The sequence below is a fragment of the Chionomys nivalis genome, chromosome 3, assembly GCF_950005125.1.
Source record: "Chionomys nivalis chromosome 3, mChiNiv1.1, whole genome shotgun sequence".
NCBI classification, from domain to species: Eukaryota; Metazoa; Chordata; class Mammalia; order Rodentia; family Cricetidae; genus Chionomys; species Chionomys nivalis.
The window spans coordinates 115874061-115893130 of NC_080088.1; the positions used below are offsets into that span (position 1 = coordinate 115874061).

Consider the following 19070-nt stretch of genomic DNA (forward strand, 5'->3'; position numbering starts at 1 on the left):
GTCATGTCCAAGAACGGCCCGGATGACCTCTGAAGGCAAAGGTGCCTGCATCCTGGTCTTATCATTAATTCACAAAGGTACAATGTGGCCACTAGGCAAGGTGGAGGAAACACAGCTTGCTACTACCCCACTGAAGCCCCCCCTCCCCGCACCCACAGGCGCAGCCCCTCCTGATGAAAACACACTTCCAAATCCAAAGGAGGCCACAGCTAAGAAAGTATCCAGGTGGTGGCTCACACCTTTAATCCCAGCACTTAGGAGATAGAGATGGGTGGATCCCATGAGTTCAAGGCCAGCCTGGTCTACAGAGCAAGTTCCAGGACTGGTTCCAAAGCCACAGAGGAGGAAAAAACAAACAAAAAGCGAAAACTCCAAATACGTCTAAATGATTTCCATCATGAGACTGAGCTTCCCAGTAGGGTATTTCCCCAAACCCATGAGAACTCAGACGACTGAGTACACCCACGGAAGCCTCTGCTTACCCTGGGCCCGGGTCACTGAGGTGAAGGTGTAACAAGATGGGGTTTGTTGAATATGTAACACAAAGTGGGGTTCACTGCAGTGAGCAGGTAATAAAGTGGAGCTCACTGTGGTGAACATGGTAGCAAAGTTTGGTTCACTCTGAAGAATCTTACAATGTGGGGAGCACTGTAGTACCCGTGGTGACGGTGGGGCAGGCAGAAGGTAGAGAGCAGAGAAGGAAACAAACCACGTGGCAACTTTTAATTAATAAACATCATCATTTATCATGGTTTCTTACAAATTCCAATGAGAGACAATGGATATAAACAAAAACAATACTTCTGTTTGTACAGTCTTTCCTCCGAGTCAGAGCCACCACTGTGGCCGTCCACATCAAGAGGCAACATGAATGGAGTCCAAGGGGCTAAGAACAAAACAGATTATTTGTAAAGATTTCTAAAAGCCAGGCAGTGGTGGCGCATGCCTTTAATCCCAGAATTCAAGAGGCAGAGGCAGGCAGATTTGAGGCCAGCCTGGTCTACAGAGTTGTTCCCAGGATAGTCAAGGCTACACAGAGAAACCCCATCTCCGGGGTTGGGGGAGGGGGATTCTGAAATGTGGACAGTCGACTGGAGTCCACAGAGATGGGAACAGTGGCTCGAACCCACTTCTTTACATGGGAACGGTGGCAGTTAGGGCACAAAGAACCTACTGCCCCGCTAGTCATTTCTCCAACGGAAGGGCCAGGGAGGAAAAGAGGCCATGACGGGAGGCTTCATTGGGGGTGCTCAAGAAAAAGCACACAGATTTGGTGGCTGCGGCACAACAGAGCTCTCCTTGTTACCAACATGGACAAAATCTCAGGAGAGGTTAGGGGTTCTGTGGCGGATCCAGCAAAAACAGACTGGGTACTGCAATACCCACCTTGTCACCCCAACTAGCAGAGAAGACCCAGACCACAGAAGGGCACATGATCTTCTAGCCACTGGGAGAGAGGAATTACAAATGGAAATTTCTGAAATGACCACTTCTTCCACCCTGAGCAAGGACAGGCGTGTCTAAATAAATCATGTGCATTCAAGAACATCCAGTCTCCAGCGTGCTAGGGACATGCAATGGCCCCTCTCCTAGCCCCGCCCACTGGATGCAGTCTCCAGTGTGAAGACAGAAGCTCCAGCCGCTAGGCCAGTGAGAAGCACAAGGCAAATGAGATGCTACACTCATTTATTTCTCAGAGACGGCAGAGCCGAGAGAACTCTCCTATCCCACACTTCCGGGCCTAACAAGGGAAGCAGGCGCACAATCCACCAATCAGATCACACAGGAAAACACATTCGCTGCTCATCATGGGAGAAAGACCTCAAGATACTTATTAAAAAGAGCTCCCCTTCAAACTCAAAAGAGGGTTAAAAAAAAAGGGTCAAGTAGAAACAAAAAAATAAAATAAAAATAAAAGAAAGTGGGTGAAAGCCCCATGCTCCTGAGAGTGAGTCTCTGTGGCTGATCTGGAAGAAGCCGAGGCAGGAAAGAACGGTACAGAGATGGAAGTGGCCGGCATGTGAGTGCCTTGAAGATCCCACAGCGCTCTCCATGTTCCAGGCCAAGCAGCTAGTCCCGGTAAGTTAAGAGTTTTCTATTAGAAGAAAACAAAACAAAAATAAAAACCACTCCAGAAAAAGGGTCAGGGGAGAGGAAGTGTGTAGAAAGGTCAAGCCGCTGACCGCCGGCGGATCACGAAGAGCCCACGCTGCAGCTGGCCCAGATAGATCCTCATCTTGGTGCTGTCACTGGTCTTCCTCACCCAGATCTGTGGGGACACGAGAGGGAGTGGGAGAGTGAGACGGGGACTTCTGACGGCCTGGTGTGGGCAGGGAACGTCTGCTGAAGGCCATCTAAGCAGCCAGGGCTTCCGGGCAGCTCCTGGAGCCTGGCCGCTGTGGAGGCTCAGCCAGCACCCACACGGCTCGGACAGTTCGCTCCATGTCTGCCTTACTCACCAGGACCCGGACTTGGTGATCGTGGTTTTCAACATCCAAAAGACATGCACTCAGGAGTACAGCTTTTCAAACCAATTTAAAAATATTTCCCCTGGTCCAACAACCCACCTACCCACAGACACACACTTTGCTAGAGCTGAGAAAGGAGCTCCTACCTCATCAGCTCCTTGGCCACCCTCGTAGGGTGTATTATGGGGTGCTTCACTCACAGCCCTGTGGGGTGTACTATGGGATGCCTCAATCACAGCCCTGTGGGGTGTATTATGGGGTGCTTCACTCACAGCCCTGTGGGGTGTATTATGGGGTGCTTTGCTTCCCAATACCTCTTTCCTCTCACTGACTCTCCGTGACTTAGATAATTAAATGGCCTGAAGGTCTGACCCAAAGTTTCCCGCCCACCCCCCAGACTCTGCAGCGTTCTCTGCAAACCAGGCTCAGGCTGTAGGTTTCCTCTCAGCCTGCTTCATGTCTAGTGTGATTACTGAGTGACAGAAAGATGTAAGACCATATAGCTTAAAACTGTATGTTGTAACACACCGCAAAGACCCTGCACGAAGCTGAGCCTCCTGCACGACCATCGTAAACACCCAAGCGTGCTGAGCCAGGCATCACCCACCCTCCGGCTTAGCAGCCTAACGTGCCCATGAAGGCCAAGCAGCTCCAGAGTTATAGGACAATGCATCTGAAAATCCAGCGGACTCCCAAGGACTGAGGGCTGCCCCTCCGTCACCAGGCAGAGTTCTGATGCCCTGAGGCTTCAGCCCTTTGAGAGATACCTCATTTGCTCACCAGCCCTCACTGGCACACTTTGAGAGAATGTGATGGTCGTCACTAGGTCCTGGAGAGGCCTGTGTGCTCTGCAGAGCAGCCCACCATACAGTCACAAGGCCTTTTGGCTGGGGATCGCCATGTCTTTCCGGTTGACCCCCACTCTGGTTCTCCGCCTAGGGAAGAATGGGGCTGTCCCCAACTTCCAAGCAACCTATAATTTTGCAAACTGGTCACGTGTGTGGGCATTTTCAATTCAGAGGGCTGAGAGAACCAGAGGCTGAAGTTATTTCCTAATCCTGTTTCATTAGATTTCCCGCACACTGGCACAAATCATTAACAGAGGGAAACACAGAAAAATCGATTTCTCTGCAGACATTTGCGGGCTGAGAAAAGATCAGGCCAATGCAGTTAAAAGTTCCAGACTTTTTAAAACTTCTAATGGCGTAAGTGAGACACTGCTGATGCCTTCCTAATGAAGGGCCAGAGGGAGCCCCAGGGCAAGCCCAGCATCCTCGGACAGCACACTGAGCAGCTTTGGATCCAGACCTAATCCTGCAGGAAATGCTCCGAGAGGCGGGCCTGGCAGCTCGCTCTCCAGAGGCACAGCAGGGCATGTCAGACTGAAAACAGTCAGGAGATACAGCGGGCAATGAGCACCCACTCACTGAGCGCTTCTTGGGTGCTGGGCCTGTGGCCAGTGCCCCACTAAGCCTCAGAGAAGAAACAAGTCTGCTCGTATGCAGGAGAGGAAGTACTAAATAAACAATGAAACATGCTTGAGTCCTCCCCAGAAACCACGCCTTGGTCAGCGCACAGCCGCGCCAGGGCACCAGGTGCCAGTGCCCCTGCCTTCTGCTCTCTCCTGGGGCTGTCAGCTCAGTGGCTTCCAAACCATAGCTGCCCAGGAGCACATCGTGGCCACCACAGCACGTGGAGCTGCAGGACTGGCTCAGGCAGGCACAAGGGATCGGGGCGACTCTGTGTGTGGGTAGTTTCCCCTGACAGCGCTGACCCAACCCACACGAGACAGGACTCCACAGGGCTTTCGGGTGGGGCTTGCTGTTGGGTCTGTCAAATTTTCCACACTTCTCAGAGCAGGGGGAAGAAATCTGATCCCTACCTCATTGGCTCCCACTGAACTGATCACACAGCTCAGTTTCTGGTTGTCCTTTGACTCTAGGTAGATGGCTTGGCTCTTGTGGTACCTGTCAAAAACAGGACACAAAAAAGAAAAAAATCAGGAAGGGGTAGGAAAACCAAACAGTACAATGACAGAAACCCTCGCTCCAGCAGGCAGACAAGCTTCCTTTCCACCTTAGACTAGAAGCCTCCACTCCTGTGGAGCCAACACTTACCTTAGCCCCCTGTGAAGGGAAACAAAAGGTTTGGTCAGGGAAGATTGGAAAGCCTTGTAATCTGCTTTCCCTCAGTGGAAGGCTGAATCCGGACCCTACTGAAACCTAGGCAAGAGCTCCACCATGGAGCTGAATCCTAAGGCAAATCCTCCACCATGGAGCTGACTTCCTAGGCAAGTGCTTCACCATGGAGCTGACTCTCTAGGCAAGTGCTCCACCATGGAGCTGACTCTCTAGGCAAGTGCTCCACCATGGAGCTGACTCTCTAGGCAAGTGCTCCACCATGGAGCTGACTCTCTAGGCAAGTGCTCCACCATGGAGCTGACTCTCTAGGCAAGTGCTCCACCATGGAGCTGACTCCCTAGGCAAGTGCTCCACTCAGGCTCCCATAGTAGCTGGATTACAGGCTTAAGTAAAGCCAGCATACCCAGCTATAATTTCCTTCATTATAAAGAGTATATGCCAATTTTGTTGCACTTTCTGGCCTCACACCCTAACTGGCTGCTCCAAACACACACAAGGGTTTGGTGACTGATTTTTGTCCAAGTAAGTCATCGACAAGAAGAAACTTTGCATTCCGTCCTTATTTTAGCCATACACTGAAAAGGACTCATGAGACACCTGCAGTGTTTACCACTGACCACGCGTGGAATTGGCGCCTGGAGTTGGTGGACAAGTTACAAGGTCGCTGCTCTCTCAGTGCTACCCTATGGTGCCAACACTGAGCAGGCAGCGCTCGCGCTCACGGTCCCCACGCGAGTAGCAGCAAAGGGCTTCCGCCTTGGCCCACTCTGGCTGGGACGGCCAGGAAGGCTGTGAGGGGGAGCAGCAGGTCATGGCCCCTTCCCAGCACAGACTCTCTGCTCTAGGATGAAGAGGGAGCCAGGTCAAAGCCCAGGTGGCACAGCAGGAAGAAAGTACAACTGACGGGGCCCAGGCCCCAGGTCAGCAGGAGCACAACACTCTGGCTACACAAATCTGGCAGAGAAACCCTCAGGCTCCTATGAACTGCTTGCAAAGCATGAGCCCCAGGCTGGGCACCGTACCTTGCTGGTGTATCTTTGGGGAAAGAAGCAGACCATTTCATGGGAACGATGACAGAATTACTGCCCAAATACAGCCTCCACCTGGAGCTGGCTCCAGCCACGCTCTAGGCACTCTCTGCCCTACCTGAGAGCTGAGCTCTCAGGCTTCCAAGTCAATGCACTCCCCGAGAAGAACACTGGAAGGGTGCAGATCATAAGTGACCGCAGCAGGAAACCAGCTGAGAGCCAAGTGTTCATGCTGCTGCCACTGGCCAGAGGTGCCTCATTATGCTACACGGGGCTGTCGCCAGGTCCACAGCGTGCACGGCAACACACACTTGCCTTGGTTTCTCTGCAGCCCCAGAGTCAGCATTCCCAGTTATTGACAGCTTTCAAAAGAGGGAGAGTGGGACTCAAGGAGCTTCTAAGGGGACCAAGTCACGAACGAACACCGCTGGCCAGTCATCAACAAAGATCTAAGGGAATGCACAGGTGACACGAGCCTGGAAGAGCACAGTATGGAGCTGAGAGGAAACATGATATCCACGATGTACAGCATTGGCAATAAGACATGTCCTTACATGTGTATTACACACACAAAGAAAAGCTGGGTAAACTTCCATTAAATAAAATCTATAAAATATAAATTATGTTATTATTTTTATTGCACAGCTCTTACTTCTCTACAATAAACAGTTGTGTGTGTGTGTGTGTGTGTGTGTGTGTGTGTGTGTGTGAGTGCACATGTGTATGTGTGGCCAGAGGTCAACACTGCTGTCCTCAATCATTTTTTATTTGAAACAAGATGGAACTAACCCTGGAACTCTCTAATTCTGCTAGACTGGCCGTCACATGAACTCCATGGGTCCTTCTGTTGCTGCCTCCCCAGAACCACAATGACAGGGCCGCGCCACCATGCCCAGCCTTTACATGGGTGCTGGGATCCAGACGCAGGTCCTCATGTTCACACTGCACTGACTATGATCTCCCCGCTGCAAGAAGCGCATGTCTTTATGCAGGAAAGTGGATGACACGCCCTATGAGCCATGGCACCTGGGAAACAAGGACAGAGACAACAGACCACGACGGTCTGTTAAAATGGCTGGCTCTGGAAGACATCCCAACAGTCCTCATGAACTTTGCTCCTCACATCAGGAAAAGCCAGCCACCTGACCAGCACCTGATCTCCTACCACATGGTGGGGGTCACAGTGTCCACCTCAACCCTTGGCTGTTCCACAGCACAGCTAGCCAGCTTGCTTCCCCAAGTGGCAGGTTCTCAAAACAACTGGCCCTCAATCTCACACACCCCACAGCAGCCTTGGGTAATGTGGACATCAAATTGATTAAATTCTTTGAATGCTATTAAATTCTTCAAAAAGTCCTTAGAAATTAGTGTTCAAATAAGTTTTCTTTTTAAAGAAAAAAAAGCAACAAATAAGGGCAACCTTAATACAAATTTATCTTTTAATTCTAAGAATTTAAAGTATATTCAGAAAAAAAATGTTAAAGCTACACCAGTACAAGAAAATTAGTAAAAATGGGCTTCTCCTCTCATTAACCCATTGGGTAGGCTGCAGTTCAGCTGCCAGACAAAACGCTTTAAGTCCTGAAACTGAGGCCTGCATGCCAGCCTGACTTATCACTAATGGGAATTCTGACATGGGATCCTAGGTAAGACCTTACTTAGCTCTGGGTCTTTCAGTGCTGCCCTAGCAAACCTGGATGGTTACATTTTGGTTGGTCCAAAGGAGGTATGTGGAGTGGGGAGAAGCAACTGAATTCTATGTACTATAGGGACTCCTAATATCAACATAATAAAATTAACTTCATTTGATAAAACCTGACCCACATCACAGCTCCAGAGGCTCAAGGGGCTGGAAGCAGGCCCTATAGGCCCTGGAGTCAGTTGACAGCTAGGGGGTCCAATCTCTCAGCAAGGAGTGAAGTCATCTCTGGCCACATTAGTGGCTCCACATGGTGGTAGAAAGGAGTAGAGGGAGAGGGGAAAAGGAGAGAAGGAGGAGAGATGGAGAGGGAGAGAGAAAAAGCGCACATACCCTGCAGCACCTTCAGCTAGCTATTTTAAAATCTCGGCTCTTTTCAGAGTGTCTTCTGTGAGGGGTCATTTGTCTAAATCAAAACACAAGGCAAACTGATAGCACAAGCTAAATGACATAAAAGCAGGGGACCAAGGCGAAGTCAGGGATGCAGCCGGACCATGCCAAGATGGTGCCCTGCCCAATTCTATACTGCTGATGTCACTACAGCCCCCAGGAAACACCCTGGAAGGATGCCCAGCACTGAGAAGCTCTCTTAGCCAAGGGCCGCATCTGCAGGAGAAGGAAGGACAACAAAGAAAGCTTTCAGAGACAAAGGAACAGAACACCTGGGGCCTGGTGGAGTGACAGGCGGATTCTAGGCAGGCGAGACCTCAGGTGGGACTCCGAAGACTTGTAATAAGGTCAGGGCAGGGCAGAACCAGTCGCCAGTGCCTCAAAAGAAGCTCTGACTTCAGAAACTAAAGAGGAACAGTGCTAAACCCAGAAAGGAAATGCCATTTACGAACTGTGTTTAACAGCACAATAAACAACTTAGAAATTCATCAAAAAGGTGAGTGCATGTTCAGAAGACACTGTTTCTGGACTTGTTTCACCGACAGAGGAAGACAGCGAGAAGTCCTGACACCTCAGACCCTGTGCTAAGAGCGCCAGACACCAGCCGCTGTGGGCCCCTCTTTTTACTATATTTTCCTCCTTGAGACATGCCTCATAGTCACAGAACCAAATTCAGAAAGGTAGAGGAGGCCTCAGTTACCAAATGAGCACACTCTGAAATATCCCACTGCCTGGAAGACTCCAGATCCAGAGAACCATAAAGCCTGTCACTCCCAGGAGCCGTTCTTCTTGTGGCCTGAGCTTTAAAGGTTATTTGGCTGTCATCATTACAGACATTTCTTACCTCACTTTGCCCTAGTGCTGAGCAGCTAGGGCCTGCCACCTAGTTGCAGCACACTGTACTACACTGTCTGGAAGAAGGCCAGAGAAGAGCGCCTGTGAGGGCAGCAGTCACTGCTGCAGCCAGCCGACAAGCACTAAAGCAGGTGGAGACAACCTGCAGGCTGACTTGACTTTTTTGACAGAACAGTCTGCATGGAAGGCTTCACCGTCTGGATTTAGCAAACTGCACAAACAAAGTATTTGGGGGGCAAGCAGGGGGATATATTCGTATTAACATGAGCCTTGGTAAGTAAGTCCCACATGTCACAGTGACATTAACGTTGGGAATCTGACGATTAAACAACACGGCACATCTATACAACATTTGTACTACAGTCGCTATAGCCAAGGTTCATATGAGGAGGTCAGAGGACAACTTTAGAAGTTGATTCTCACCTTCCAGTGTGGGTGTCAGGGACGAAACTAGGCCACTCAGCTTGCATGGGCACTCTGACCTGCTTAGCCCCATTGCCAGGCCTGGGATTAGTTTTTGGCTGCACACTACAGCTTTGTGCCGAGAACTGAGCATCATGATTTTAGTATCTGGGGTCCTAGGACCACCACGGACAGTGAGGTAATGCCCTGAAGTGTGACCAACGCTAAATCACAAGAGCACACCAGCACTCGACAGTGAGGTAATGCCCTGAAGTGTGACCAACACTAAATCACAAGAGCACACCAACCACGGACAGTGAGGTAATGGCCTGAAGTGTGACCAACGCTAAATCACAAGAGCACACCACCACGGACAGTGAGGTAATGGCCTGAAGTGTGACCAACGCTAAATCACAAGAGCACACCAGCACTCGACAGTGAGGTAATGGCCTGAAGTGTGACCAACACTAAATCACAAGAGCACACCGGCACTCTCATTTGCCAATTTTTGGCTAAATAAAAGCACTGAACGAAGCAAGTTACCACAAGCCCATTATAAATGGTAATGACAGAAGCCCTCTAATGGCCCACGCCTCCTCCATACAGCCAATAGAAAGTCAGGGTATAGCCATGTCTACCTATGGTGCCTGTCTGCACAGAAACACTGAAGATCTTTGAAAAGATGGCATTATTAATGGCAAGTTAATACCTAGGAGGTCTAAACAGTGTTTGTTGGATGACTAATGTATGAGCTTCCCCAGTTCATTTCAATGTTTTCAACTGTTTTCAATGAAAGTCATAGGCAATCTGAATGCTTCAAATAGCTTTCCATATAAATGAGCTATGTTTTAGGATGTCATTTCCCAACTACACTTCCTGGAACACCCTGAAAGCTGGAATAATGTCCAAGAAAAGAGCACAGCTACCAAATAAAAAGCATCTAACTTGAGAAACCTGGAGCTTTGAGAAGGGAGCCCACTTAAATTAGACAGCAAGAATTTTCCCTGACCTGCTGAGACCACAAAACCCTTTTCTCCTGTAGCCTGGAGCACAGAGAAGGGGGCAGAGCAGACACACACTGTCGTGGCTCGGCAGGGACAGTCAGCACACAGAAGAGGGCAGAGCAGACACATACACTGTCAGGGCTCGGCAGGGACAGTCAGCACACAGAAGAGGGCAGAGCAGACACACACTGTCGTGGCTCGGCAGGGACAGTCAGCACACAGAAGAGGGCAGAGCAGACACACACTGTCGTGGCTCGGCAGGGACAGTCAGCACACAGAAGAGGGGCAGAGCAGACACACACTGTCAGGGCTCGGCAGGGACACAGCCTGCAAACTCTAGCATGGAGACAATGTGGTTGTTTGTTTGGTTTTGGGGGAGGAGGTCAGAATCCACAGGACACACTTGGGGAAAATACTGCTCTCAGTGACCTCCTGGAGGGATCCACCAGCTCGTCACTCACAGTCCTCAAATGGAATCTCACTGAATACTCAAAATCTGGGCCAGAGTCCCAGCACGTCAGTTTGAGCCCCAACACCGCCAAAAGAATTAAACAAATACATGAAAACGTAAGCTGACAAACTACTGGGACAGCATAGCAGCTCACACGACCGACGCCTCTGAAGAGCTCTTCTGAGACTACTCTGAGTAGCCCACATTCCACGCTCCTCACAACTCACCATCTTTTATCATAGTACAGTTTGCCGTCTTCTATCCGAGCCTCAAATCTCTGGGCTGGAGACTCTGCAGGTGTGGCAGGCAAGTGTTCAGGAGAGGATGGGGAAGCTGCAGGAACCAGAGACACCAAGATGATGAGCCCAACAATGGCAGGCAGTAACTGACACCACCAGAGCGTGGCAACAATATTGACCAGCAAGCCCTTCAACCATATTTAGAGGCAGGTGCTGTGCTGGTTGGGTACAGTGGTCATTCAGAGGTCACTGGCCATTCACAGGGACCCCTGGTGTTGACTGCATAAGCACCTGCAATCTGGTGGTCTCTCATTGCCAGAAGGTCACCACACTGATCTAGACTTAGTGTGGATACCAAATCAGCACAGCTCACTCAAAAACTCTTGAACGTCTCGAGGGTCTCTGCCCTGTCTACTAATGAGTGCTAGGAGCAGCCGGAGGGCCTCGCCAGGACCAGATCATTGCTGGACTGGTAATGCTGGAGACTGAGCTCCAGAAAGTGCGAGACACTGAATATTCCTATGGTTTCACGTTCAGAACTGAGCGTGGGCCTGAACTTAATGCCTGATGCCTACAAAGAGAAACTTCAACAGCCAATTAGATGTCTCCTTTATAATAAACAGTAAGGAAAAGACAAAATAATACAGTGGGCTTTTAAAAGAAGAACATGGGAGAGGCATGTTTATGATTCCTGTTGCTTTTCATGATTTCTCGCAGGCAAACATTGAGCAATTTTCTCCTGAGAATCCCACATCCGCTCTTCCAGTGACAGGACACAAAGACCGGCGATGTCACCGAGCACTCACCTGGTCTCTTGGGTGACTTAAGCTGTAGGAAGAACAACAACAAAAAAGTCTCAGAGGAAATCATTTTAGAAGCAACTTAAAGTGTCAGAGATGTCATGGTGACTTTAACAAGTGACAGGGGAACAAAGTGACACAGGAAATTACGTCAAGTGTGAGCTTCTCAATACATCAAATCATCCAACTGTACCTTGTTCAACGTCCTCAGATCCTCCATGATCTGCTCGTCTGTTAACAGATAGTTTAGCTGAGGTGCGAAGAGTTAAAGGAACATGGTGGAAAGACATGGCTTCCAAGGAGACAGAGGCACACATGCTCCTGACACTTTGGGACTATGCTGTTTTTAAGGTAAGAACTTGCCTTTAAAGAGTTAACTCTCATGCTAAATGTCATGGTTACTGGGCATAGGAGAACTCAACACCCCAACCACATAAACTGTTCTGAAGGGAAGGGAAGCTGTCCATTAGAGAACCAGGGCAGTAAGGTGACAATTTCACCTCAGTTTAGAAAACACTTCTGCCCCAAATTTGAAGGCTTCTAGACATACAGGGAAAGTCTAGCCTCATAGTGACTTAAATCATGCTATGAAGGTGAAGGGACCTGGAGGGTGCCCTCTGCTGGTGGCGCATGAATTACAGACCCACTCTGGACAAATAGCTACATTTAATCTCAACAGGGACAGAACAGCTGAGCTGGCCACTGGTCATATCTATGGCTATACAGTTTCTTTCCAAGAACATCTTACCTACTTTCGGTACAGCCCACAGCCCACTAGTGTGGACGCAGGTGACTGGTAGACCACGGCAGCCCACAGTCCACTAGTGTGGACGCAGGTGACTGGTAGACCACGGCAGCTCACAGCCCACTAGTGTGGAGGCAGGTGACTGGTAGACCACAGCAGCCCACAGCGCACTAGCGTGGAGGCAGGTGACTGGTAGACCACGGCAGTCTGCAATCCTCTAATGCAGAGGTAGTATCTGGGACCATGGCAGGCAGTCTGTCCTTAATTTACACATCTCATTGTAAGTTGCCCCTACCTGGAAAGGGATGTTAAAACCAGGCTGTTTCCAACAGAGTATCTTTCCACATAACCATTTTCTGGAAATCTCTCCCACAAAAAGCAATAGTTGAAGACTCTAGTGCAAAATGGCTAACCCAACCTGTGGGTGAGCATCTCACATGTGCTTCCCATCCAGTGACACTGCTATTTGTGGGGTGACGGCCCTGCAGACACTAGCAAACAGATAAGCAAAGGATCTGATATGATTCAAGCTCGGCACAAATGGATATCGGGAGCCGGTTTTCTCCTCTTGTCTGGAATGGGGACAGGGTCATTTGGTCGCCTCCGCAATTTTCTGGTCATGATGGGTTTCACCTCCATAGAATCTGTGGCAAGAACGGAAATGGGTGAATCTATCCAACTGCCCCGAGCCAGCTGGAGTCCCCGTACAGCAAGAGTGTCAGTCCCCACGGCCACCCCATCACAGCTGTGTGACTGGGCCTGCTTTGTCTACACACAACCCAGCCAGATAGACGCCAGCTCAGACTGCAGGCTCTGTGCTTACCTGCTCAGGCTAGCTAAGTTAGGTACACCCCAGGCCAAGACCCCAACATTATGGCTGATACAGCCTTCTTCCAGCACCCTCAAAACCTAAGGGGCTCTTCCTCTTTTCCCTCAAGCTGAGAACCCAGTCATAGGCTACGGGACTGGCAGGACACTCCGGATCCCAGAGGCTGGTTGCTGCTCATGGGCACAGAAGGCCCTTTTAAGGGCCACTGACCCCACAAGGTTTCTTCCCAGCTTTCTTCTGTCTTAGCCTTTCTAGCCTGCTAAGGTCATGACCCACACAGTGAACCCACTCCACAAGAGGCGATCTCTCCTCCAGCGCAGTCACACTGATCTGCTCTCCCACAGGGATGGGCTAGCCTGGCCACCTAAGTCTAACACAGTTCTGTTTCGCACGCCAGCAAGAGCTGCTACACACGAGCTTCACAGATCAGCTCCTGCGAGTTTGGCCAACGAGCCCAAGAGCTCAATATGGGCACAAAAAAAAAAAAAAAAAAAAAAAAAAAAAAAAAATTCAAACTCCCAGGGCTGGAGAGATGGCTGAGTACTGGCTGCTCTTCCAAAGGACCAAGGTTCAATTCCCAGCACCCATATGGCAAATCACAACTGTCTGTAACTCCAGTTCCAGGGCATCTGACACCCTTACACAGATATGCACGCAGGCAAGACACCAATATATGTAAAATAAAAATAAACAAATCATTAAAAATGTTTTAAAAATCTCAAACTCCCAGAGGTGAATATCTGGAGTGTGACAACACTGGAGAAGACACCTGAGCAGGTCAACATGCTTCAGTCATGTGTGGACCTCCAAATACCCAATCCAACTGCCTTGTGTTGGAAGGCTCCCTGGCTTCCATGGGGAAGAGGCACTACCTAGCATCCCACTGGACAAGCCACAGGCCTCTCCAGACCGTCTCCTACCTGCCTTCGATAGTCTAGTTCCTTCCCATCCACTTGCCAGGAACCCTGCTGGACACGGGAAGCCCAGGCAGTGCTGGGCCTGCCTCAGAGGGAAGGCAGAAGACAGAGCGGGTGCTAGGAGGAGTCTAGAGCCCCTGAGGGACTACAGCAGGCACTGCCTTTTGTTCTGCGCTCCCTAGTCCCACCTCCCGCTGCAGTCAAGCGCTCCTTTAGTGTACTGCACCTGTCTTCCTCCTAAGTGGAGTCTAAGGGAGCAAGCTGACCCCAAACAAGCAGAAGCAGAAAGAGGGGGCTGACAGGGGAGGGGGGAGAGGAAGGAGGAGGGAGACAGGCTTGTCACTATGAAGTCCAGCTTGATGAGGGCAGTGAGTTCTGGGTCTTACTGCATGGCATTGACTGGAATAACTGTAGAATACCAAGTGTTTCAAAACAGCCACTGGAACCTAAGATTGTTCGAACGTTTTCACCATAGAAAAATGGTAAATAAGGTCGGTGAGACGGCTCAGTTGGTGAGGGATGTAACCCAGTGGCAGAGCACTCACCTCACGTGAGTAAGGCCCCCAATTCTTGAGGTGAAAATAATTATAATTTGTTGAGCTATTGGAAAAAACTGAGCCGCAGTGATCTGAAATATACACTTCACTCGAGGCTTGCAGCAGCCAGGGAGGCCCCGCTGGAGCACAGCCATCGCCATCTGCAGAGGTCGGCAGGCTCGCCCACATTGTCACAAGCCACTGCTACAGGGTGACCACAAAGGAGGGGAGCAGGGAACGCGGATCAACATTAGGTGTTTGGAAGCCAAACCATGGTGGGAATGAAGAGGCCAATGTTGCCCATGATAGATGCAGCCCACCCACCAGGTCAGGTTCCCTCGCCCCCTCCCTCTCTCTGCAGCTATCTTTCTGCACAGCTTTGCCCTGACTTCCGAAGCCCCTTTCATGGCAACATTAGGTGCTGCCTCGCACAACCATTAAACGAGCCTGTTACATCTTTACCTCGCCTTAAACCTGGGGGGTGTGGCAACTCAGTCACCTGGGAACTATCCAAATACAAACTCCACCAGGGCAGATCAGCCAGCAGTCTCACTGCCCTGACTTGACAGTATGCAAAGAGTCAGTCTAATGAAATTAGGAGAACAGGAATAAGTCGGACGACCATGGCTTGAGTTAGCCAGCTCCTTTGGGGAGTTGGGGCTGGTGAGGCACTTCTGAGTCAGTGCTGCCACTTACAAACAACATCCAAAGCAAGCAGTTGTCTGCCCTGGGCCAGTGAACCCTCCAGACATTGTATCCTCCTCACCAGGCAAGACAGCCCCCACAGGAGGAGGCCTGTGACAGAGCAAGGCTCTTCTCAGCATGAGAGCCTGCAGACACGCCATCCAGGCCTCACAGGAGGCAACAGATTTCTACCTCGACATGATTACTCACAGCACCAACTACAAAGCCAGTATTCCTCATCAAATCCACAGCTTTTCCTGAGATCATGAGTGGCTGCCAACAAGGGCTTGAGGGTTAGAAGGAACCTGAGAAAGTGCCCAAGAACAAAAAGCCAAGCGGCAACAGGGTAGCTGACTAATGAGAAGAAAGGCAGATTAAAAACGGCTAAGCCTGGGCCAGAGGTGGTTCAGTGGCTAAGAGTGCCTGCTCCTGCAGAGGACCCAACGTCTAGCCCCATGTCTGACAATCACAACAGCCCACACTTCCAGCTCCAAAGCATCTGGTGCCCTCCTCCAGGCTCTACGGGCAACTGCAAACATGTGGCATGAGCATGTGCACATAGAAGTGCACATACACACATGCACAAATAAGTCTTGAAAAAAGGAAAAAGATAAGGCTCCTGATGCTCATGTAGAGCCTGGCCTTAGTTCAAAGGGTCACATCCAGTGCGCTCTGCCTACAACCTCCCTACCAAAGAGGGACCCAGCAGGGCATGGGCAGGACCTGGGAGTGGGACCCCCAGCACCCCTTCAGGTGACTGCACCTGCAGCAGGCGGCTGGCCGGGTGCAGCTTTGCCTCCACAGCACAGCATCGCAAGTCCACAGCACTGCAAATACAGTCAGAGCCTGGTGTCCCGGAAGCTGAGGACACGGAGTGCCTCCTGCACTCCCAGACCCCATCCCTAGGTGACTATGCTCAGACAGAGCATAGTCTTTTTTTTTTAATACTTTTTTTTAATATTATTTATTTATTTATTATGTATACAATATTCTGTCTGTGTGTATGCCTGGAGGCCAGAAGAGGGCACCAGACCCCATTACAGATGGTTGTGAGCCACCATGTGGTTGCTGGGAATTGAACTCAGGACCTTTGGAAGAGCAGGCAATGTTCTTAACCTCTGAGCCATCTCTCCAGCCCCAGAGCATAGTCTTACGGTCTTTCTCAGCAACCTCTCATCTACTTTTTAAGAGAAATATCCAGGTTGAAGCAGAAATGGCGATTTGAAGACACCTCCTCTCTGAACGGAGCTGCAGCGGTGAATCTAGGCATCAATCCTCAGAGGCGAAGCAAGTCAGTCAGCTAGAAGGAAATCAGGCCTTCCATCTAAGACCAGGGCAGCACCATCTGGGGAAGGCCCATTATCTTCCTGGCTCCGGTGCCTTTCCTCCGCCCTCCATCATTACCTTGGCAACGCTCTCCACACCAAGGTCATGAATGGCTTAAGGAAGGACGTCAGTACCTTTATGTCCACAGGCTGCTTTAAATGCTTCTGCTATCTGCTTTATTGCATTACAAATGATTTCTCGGCCTTTATTTGTCTTTTCTGCCTCTGTCTCAGTTCAGAAGCTGGCTATAAAACCACCTGAGCAGAGCCCGCTGCCTGTCAGTAACTAGGTCACCAAAGCATAGGTAAGGTGAGCACGCCCTTCCCTGCCGGGAGCGGGAGCAGTTATACATGGACAGGATGTCCCACTAGCCCAGTGGAGCTTCGGGAACAGCAGGGGCTCCAGCAGAGAGTCATGAAGCATCAAAGCCAGTCACAACCGTCATCAGGAAAATGGCATGCGGGTCAAAAACAGGTGGGGAGGTTGGTACCCGAGAGGGTGGCACCATGTGCAGCCTGAGAGAAAGAGCACTGAACAGGGTAAGCAGCAGAGCCCCCGGCACTACTCCAGCACCCTCTGGGGACCTGTGGAGGGGTCACTGTGTGTGGACAGGATGCTAAGCTGGTTCAGAGCACAGAACAGAGGGGCACACCAGCTGTAACTGCCTGCTTTCTGATCCAAAGTCGGCCAAGGATTTCCACAAAACTCGCAAGTCCTACAGAGCCCCAGAACCTTCTGGACAGGATGAAGATTAAGTTTCAGGGTGTGCACAAGAGCACACCACCTATGTAGCCAGATGACAAACTCAGCGCTGACTTGTAACAAAGTCCTTGCCAAGCTCTAAAATGGCTGGCTCCTATGATTCACCAGTCTGCAGACGGGAACGGGTGTCACCACAGTTCCCCCGAGACCTGTCTGTAACCTGCTAAGTTCCCTGGTGACAACTAAACCCCAGGTGACTAGGAAGGAAACTAGTCTTGAAGTCTGCTCTAGATACTCAGGAGATTCCTGAAAGAATCACAAGCAGGCTGAGCTCACAGCACTGCCTGGGGGGAAGACGACAGCACAGACACACAAAGCCACTTTCCTGAAGTAACCACGGCGATCTCCAGGTGGTTCTGGTGAGAAACTGGAAATGTGAGAGACACAAACGGCAGCTGACAAGACACAGCCTGCAACTGCTACTCAACAGCCTGCATGTGGCCTGCCTGTCATGCGCAGACACCCAAAGGCACAGTCGTGAGATGAGATGGCACCTGACCCTCTACAGGGGGAAGCTAAGCAGCCTGACCAAGTCCCCATCTGGTTCAAGGTGGAGGTGAGAAGCTGACTGGGTCAGGAAGCCTGCTCCCCAACAGCAGAGCTGCCGCGGAGGCGGGGCTGTGAGGCAGGGGAGGGACTGAGGCAGCCCCAGGCCCAGGGCTCCTTACCTCCTGTCAGCTCCATCGTGAGCTTCTCATTCTCAATCATCTTCTTCTTCTCCTCGAGCTCAGCGATCAGGTTCTCCTTCAGCTCCACCTTCTTGTCTTCAAACTCCTTCACGGCCGCCTTCTTCTCTTTGATATAATTCCTTTCCACCTGTTCGGTCTGATCAAAGGAAAACGGGGCTGGGGTGGTTGACCACAGGTGCCGTCCTGCCTCTGGCTCTGACCTCAACAGCAGACAAAGCCTGAGACCTCGGTCACCCACACTGACCTGTGGAACCAGGGGTCTCGGGGACAATCCCAGGAGGTGCCCCAAACCCAGCCATGTAGCAGTGCTCACTCCAAGGTACTGCACTGCCACCCGGGTCCCCCTTTTCCCCACATCATGAGTCTGACGCTTTAGCGTCAAAACAGAACTTGAGTCTCTCCAAGATAGCAAGGGGGTCCCTCTTGGAAGGACACAATTTCAAGTGAAAACAGCCCACTCCAGATGAAGTTTCTGCATTTAGAATTAATTATATGATATTAAAGCCAGACAGCGTGCTATTATGTTTGATCCCTAAAAACGAAAGCAACTACAAACCATTCATTAGGCGCATGACCCTTCAAGTACTCAGGCATCAAAATTAAGCTATTAATAAAATAAAAAACAAAACTGCCTAAAAGCCTACTTGTGAAATCTCACCAGTGTCCTGGGTGACGACTGTGGGCTGGAGTACACGCTCTGCCTGGCCGCGACTGTGTGCGCCGAACTGATTTTAGTAAAAATGCCTTCCAAGTAATGTGAATCTGACAAACCGAAAAGCACCCCTTCCACCCTCTAGGCCTTTCTAACCCTCTAGACCCTCGTCTCAGCACCACAGCAGCAGCTGCCTGTGACGTGAAAGAAAATGTTAACTCCATCTTGCTCCAGGCCCAGTGAAGTCCCAGCGTAGGACGGATCTGTGGGACCAACGCAGCGACTGGGCTGGGGGTGGGGGGTGCTAGCAAATCACCAGGCAACATGGCCCTGAGACACCTCAATGGTCACAGTGTGAGACAGAGGTCTACAGACAGGCTGTGGGCTGGAGAGACGGTTGGAGAGAGGATGCTTGCTGCTCTTCCAAAGGACTTGAGTTTGGTTCTCAGCACC

General features: G+C 50.6%; 1 protein-coding gene across 3 annotated transcripts in view; it reads right to left on the minus strand.

Annotated features, from left to right (window-relative positions):
* Positions 1–715: 715 nt before the first annotated feature.
* Suds3 (SDS3 homolog, SIN3A corepressor complex component) overlaps positions 716–19070 on the minus strand; it is a 29194-nt gene continuing 10839 nt past the window's right edge. For all 3 annotated transcript variants that reach the window (XM_057765396.1, XM_057765395.1, XM_057765394.1), the window contains 8 exons: positions 17945–18101; positions 12771–12866; positions 11671–11732; positions 11484–11505; positions 10666–10771; positions 4351–4435; positions 2184–2269; positions 716–2095 (listed from right to left, as the gene is read on the minus strand). In XM_057765396.1, coding sequence (XP_057621379.1) covers positions 2071–2095; positions 2184–2269; positions 4351–4435; positions 10666–10771; positions 11484–11505; positions 11671–11732; positions 12771–12866; positions 17945–18101 — 639 coding nt within the window. In that variant the 3' untranslated portion in view covers positions 716–2070. The remainder of the gene's footprint in view (positions 2096–2183; positions 2270–4350; positions 4436–10665; positions 10772–11483; positions 11506–11670; positions 11733–12770; positions 12867–17944; positions 18102–19070) is intronic.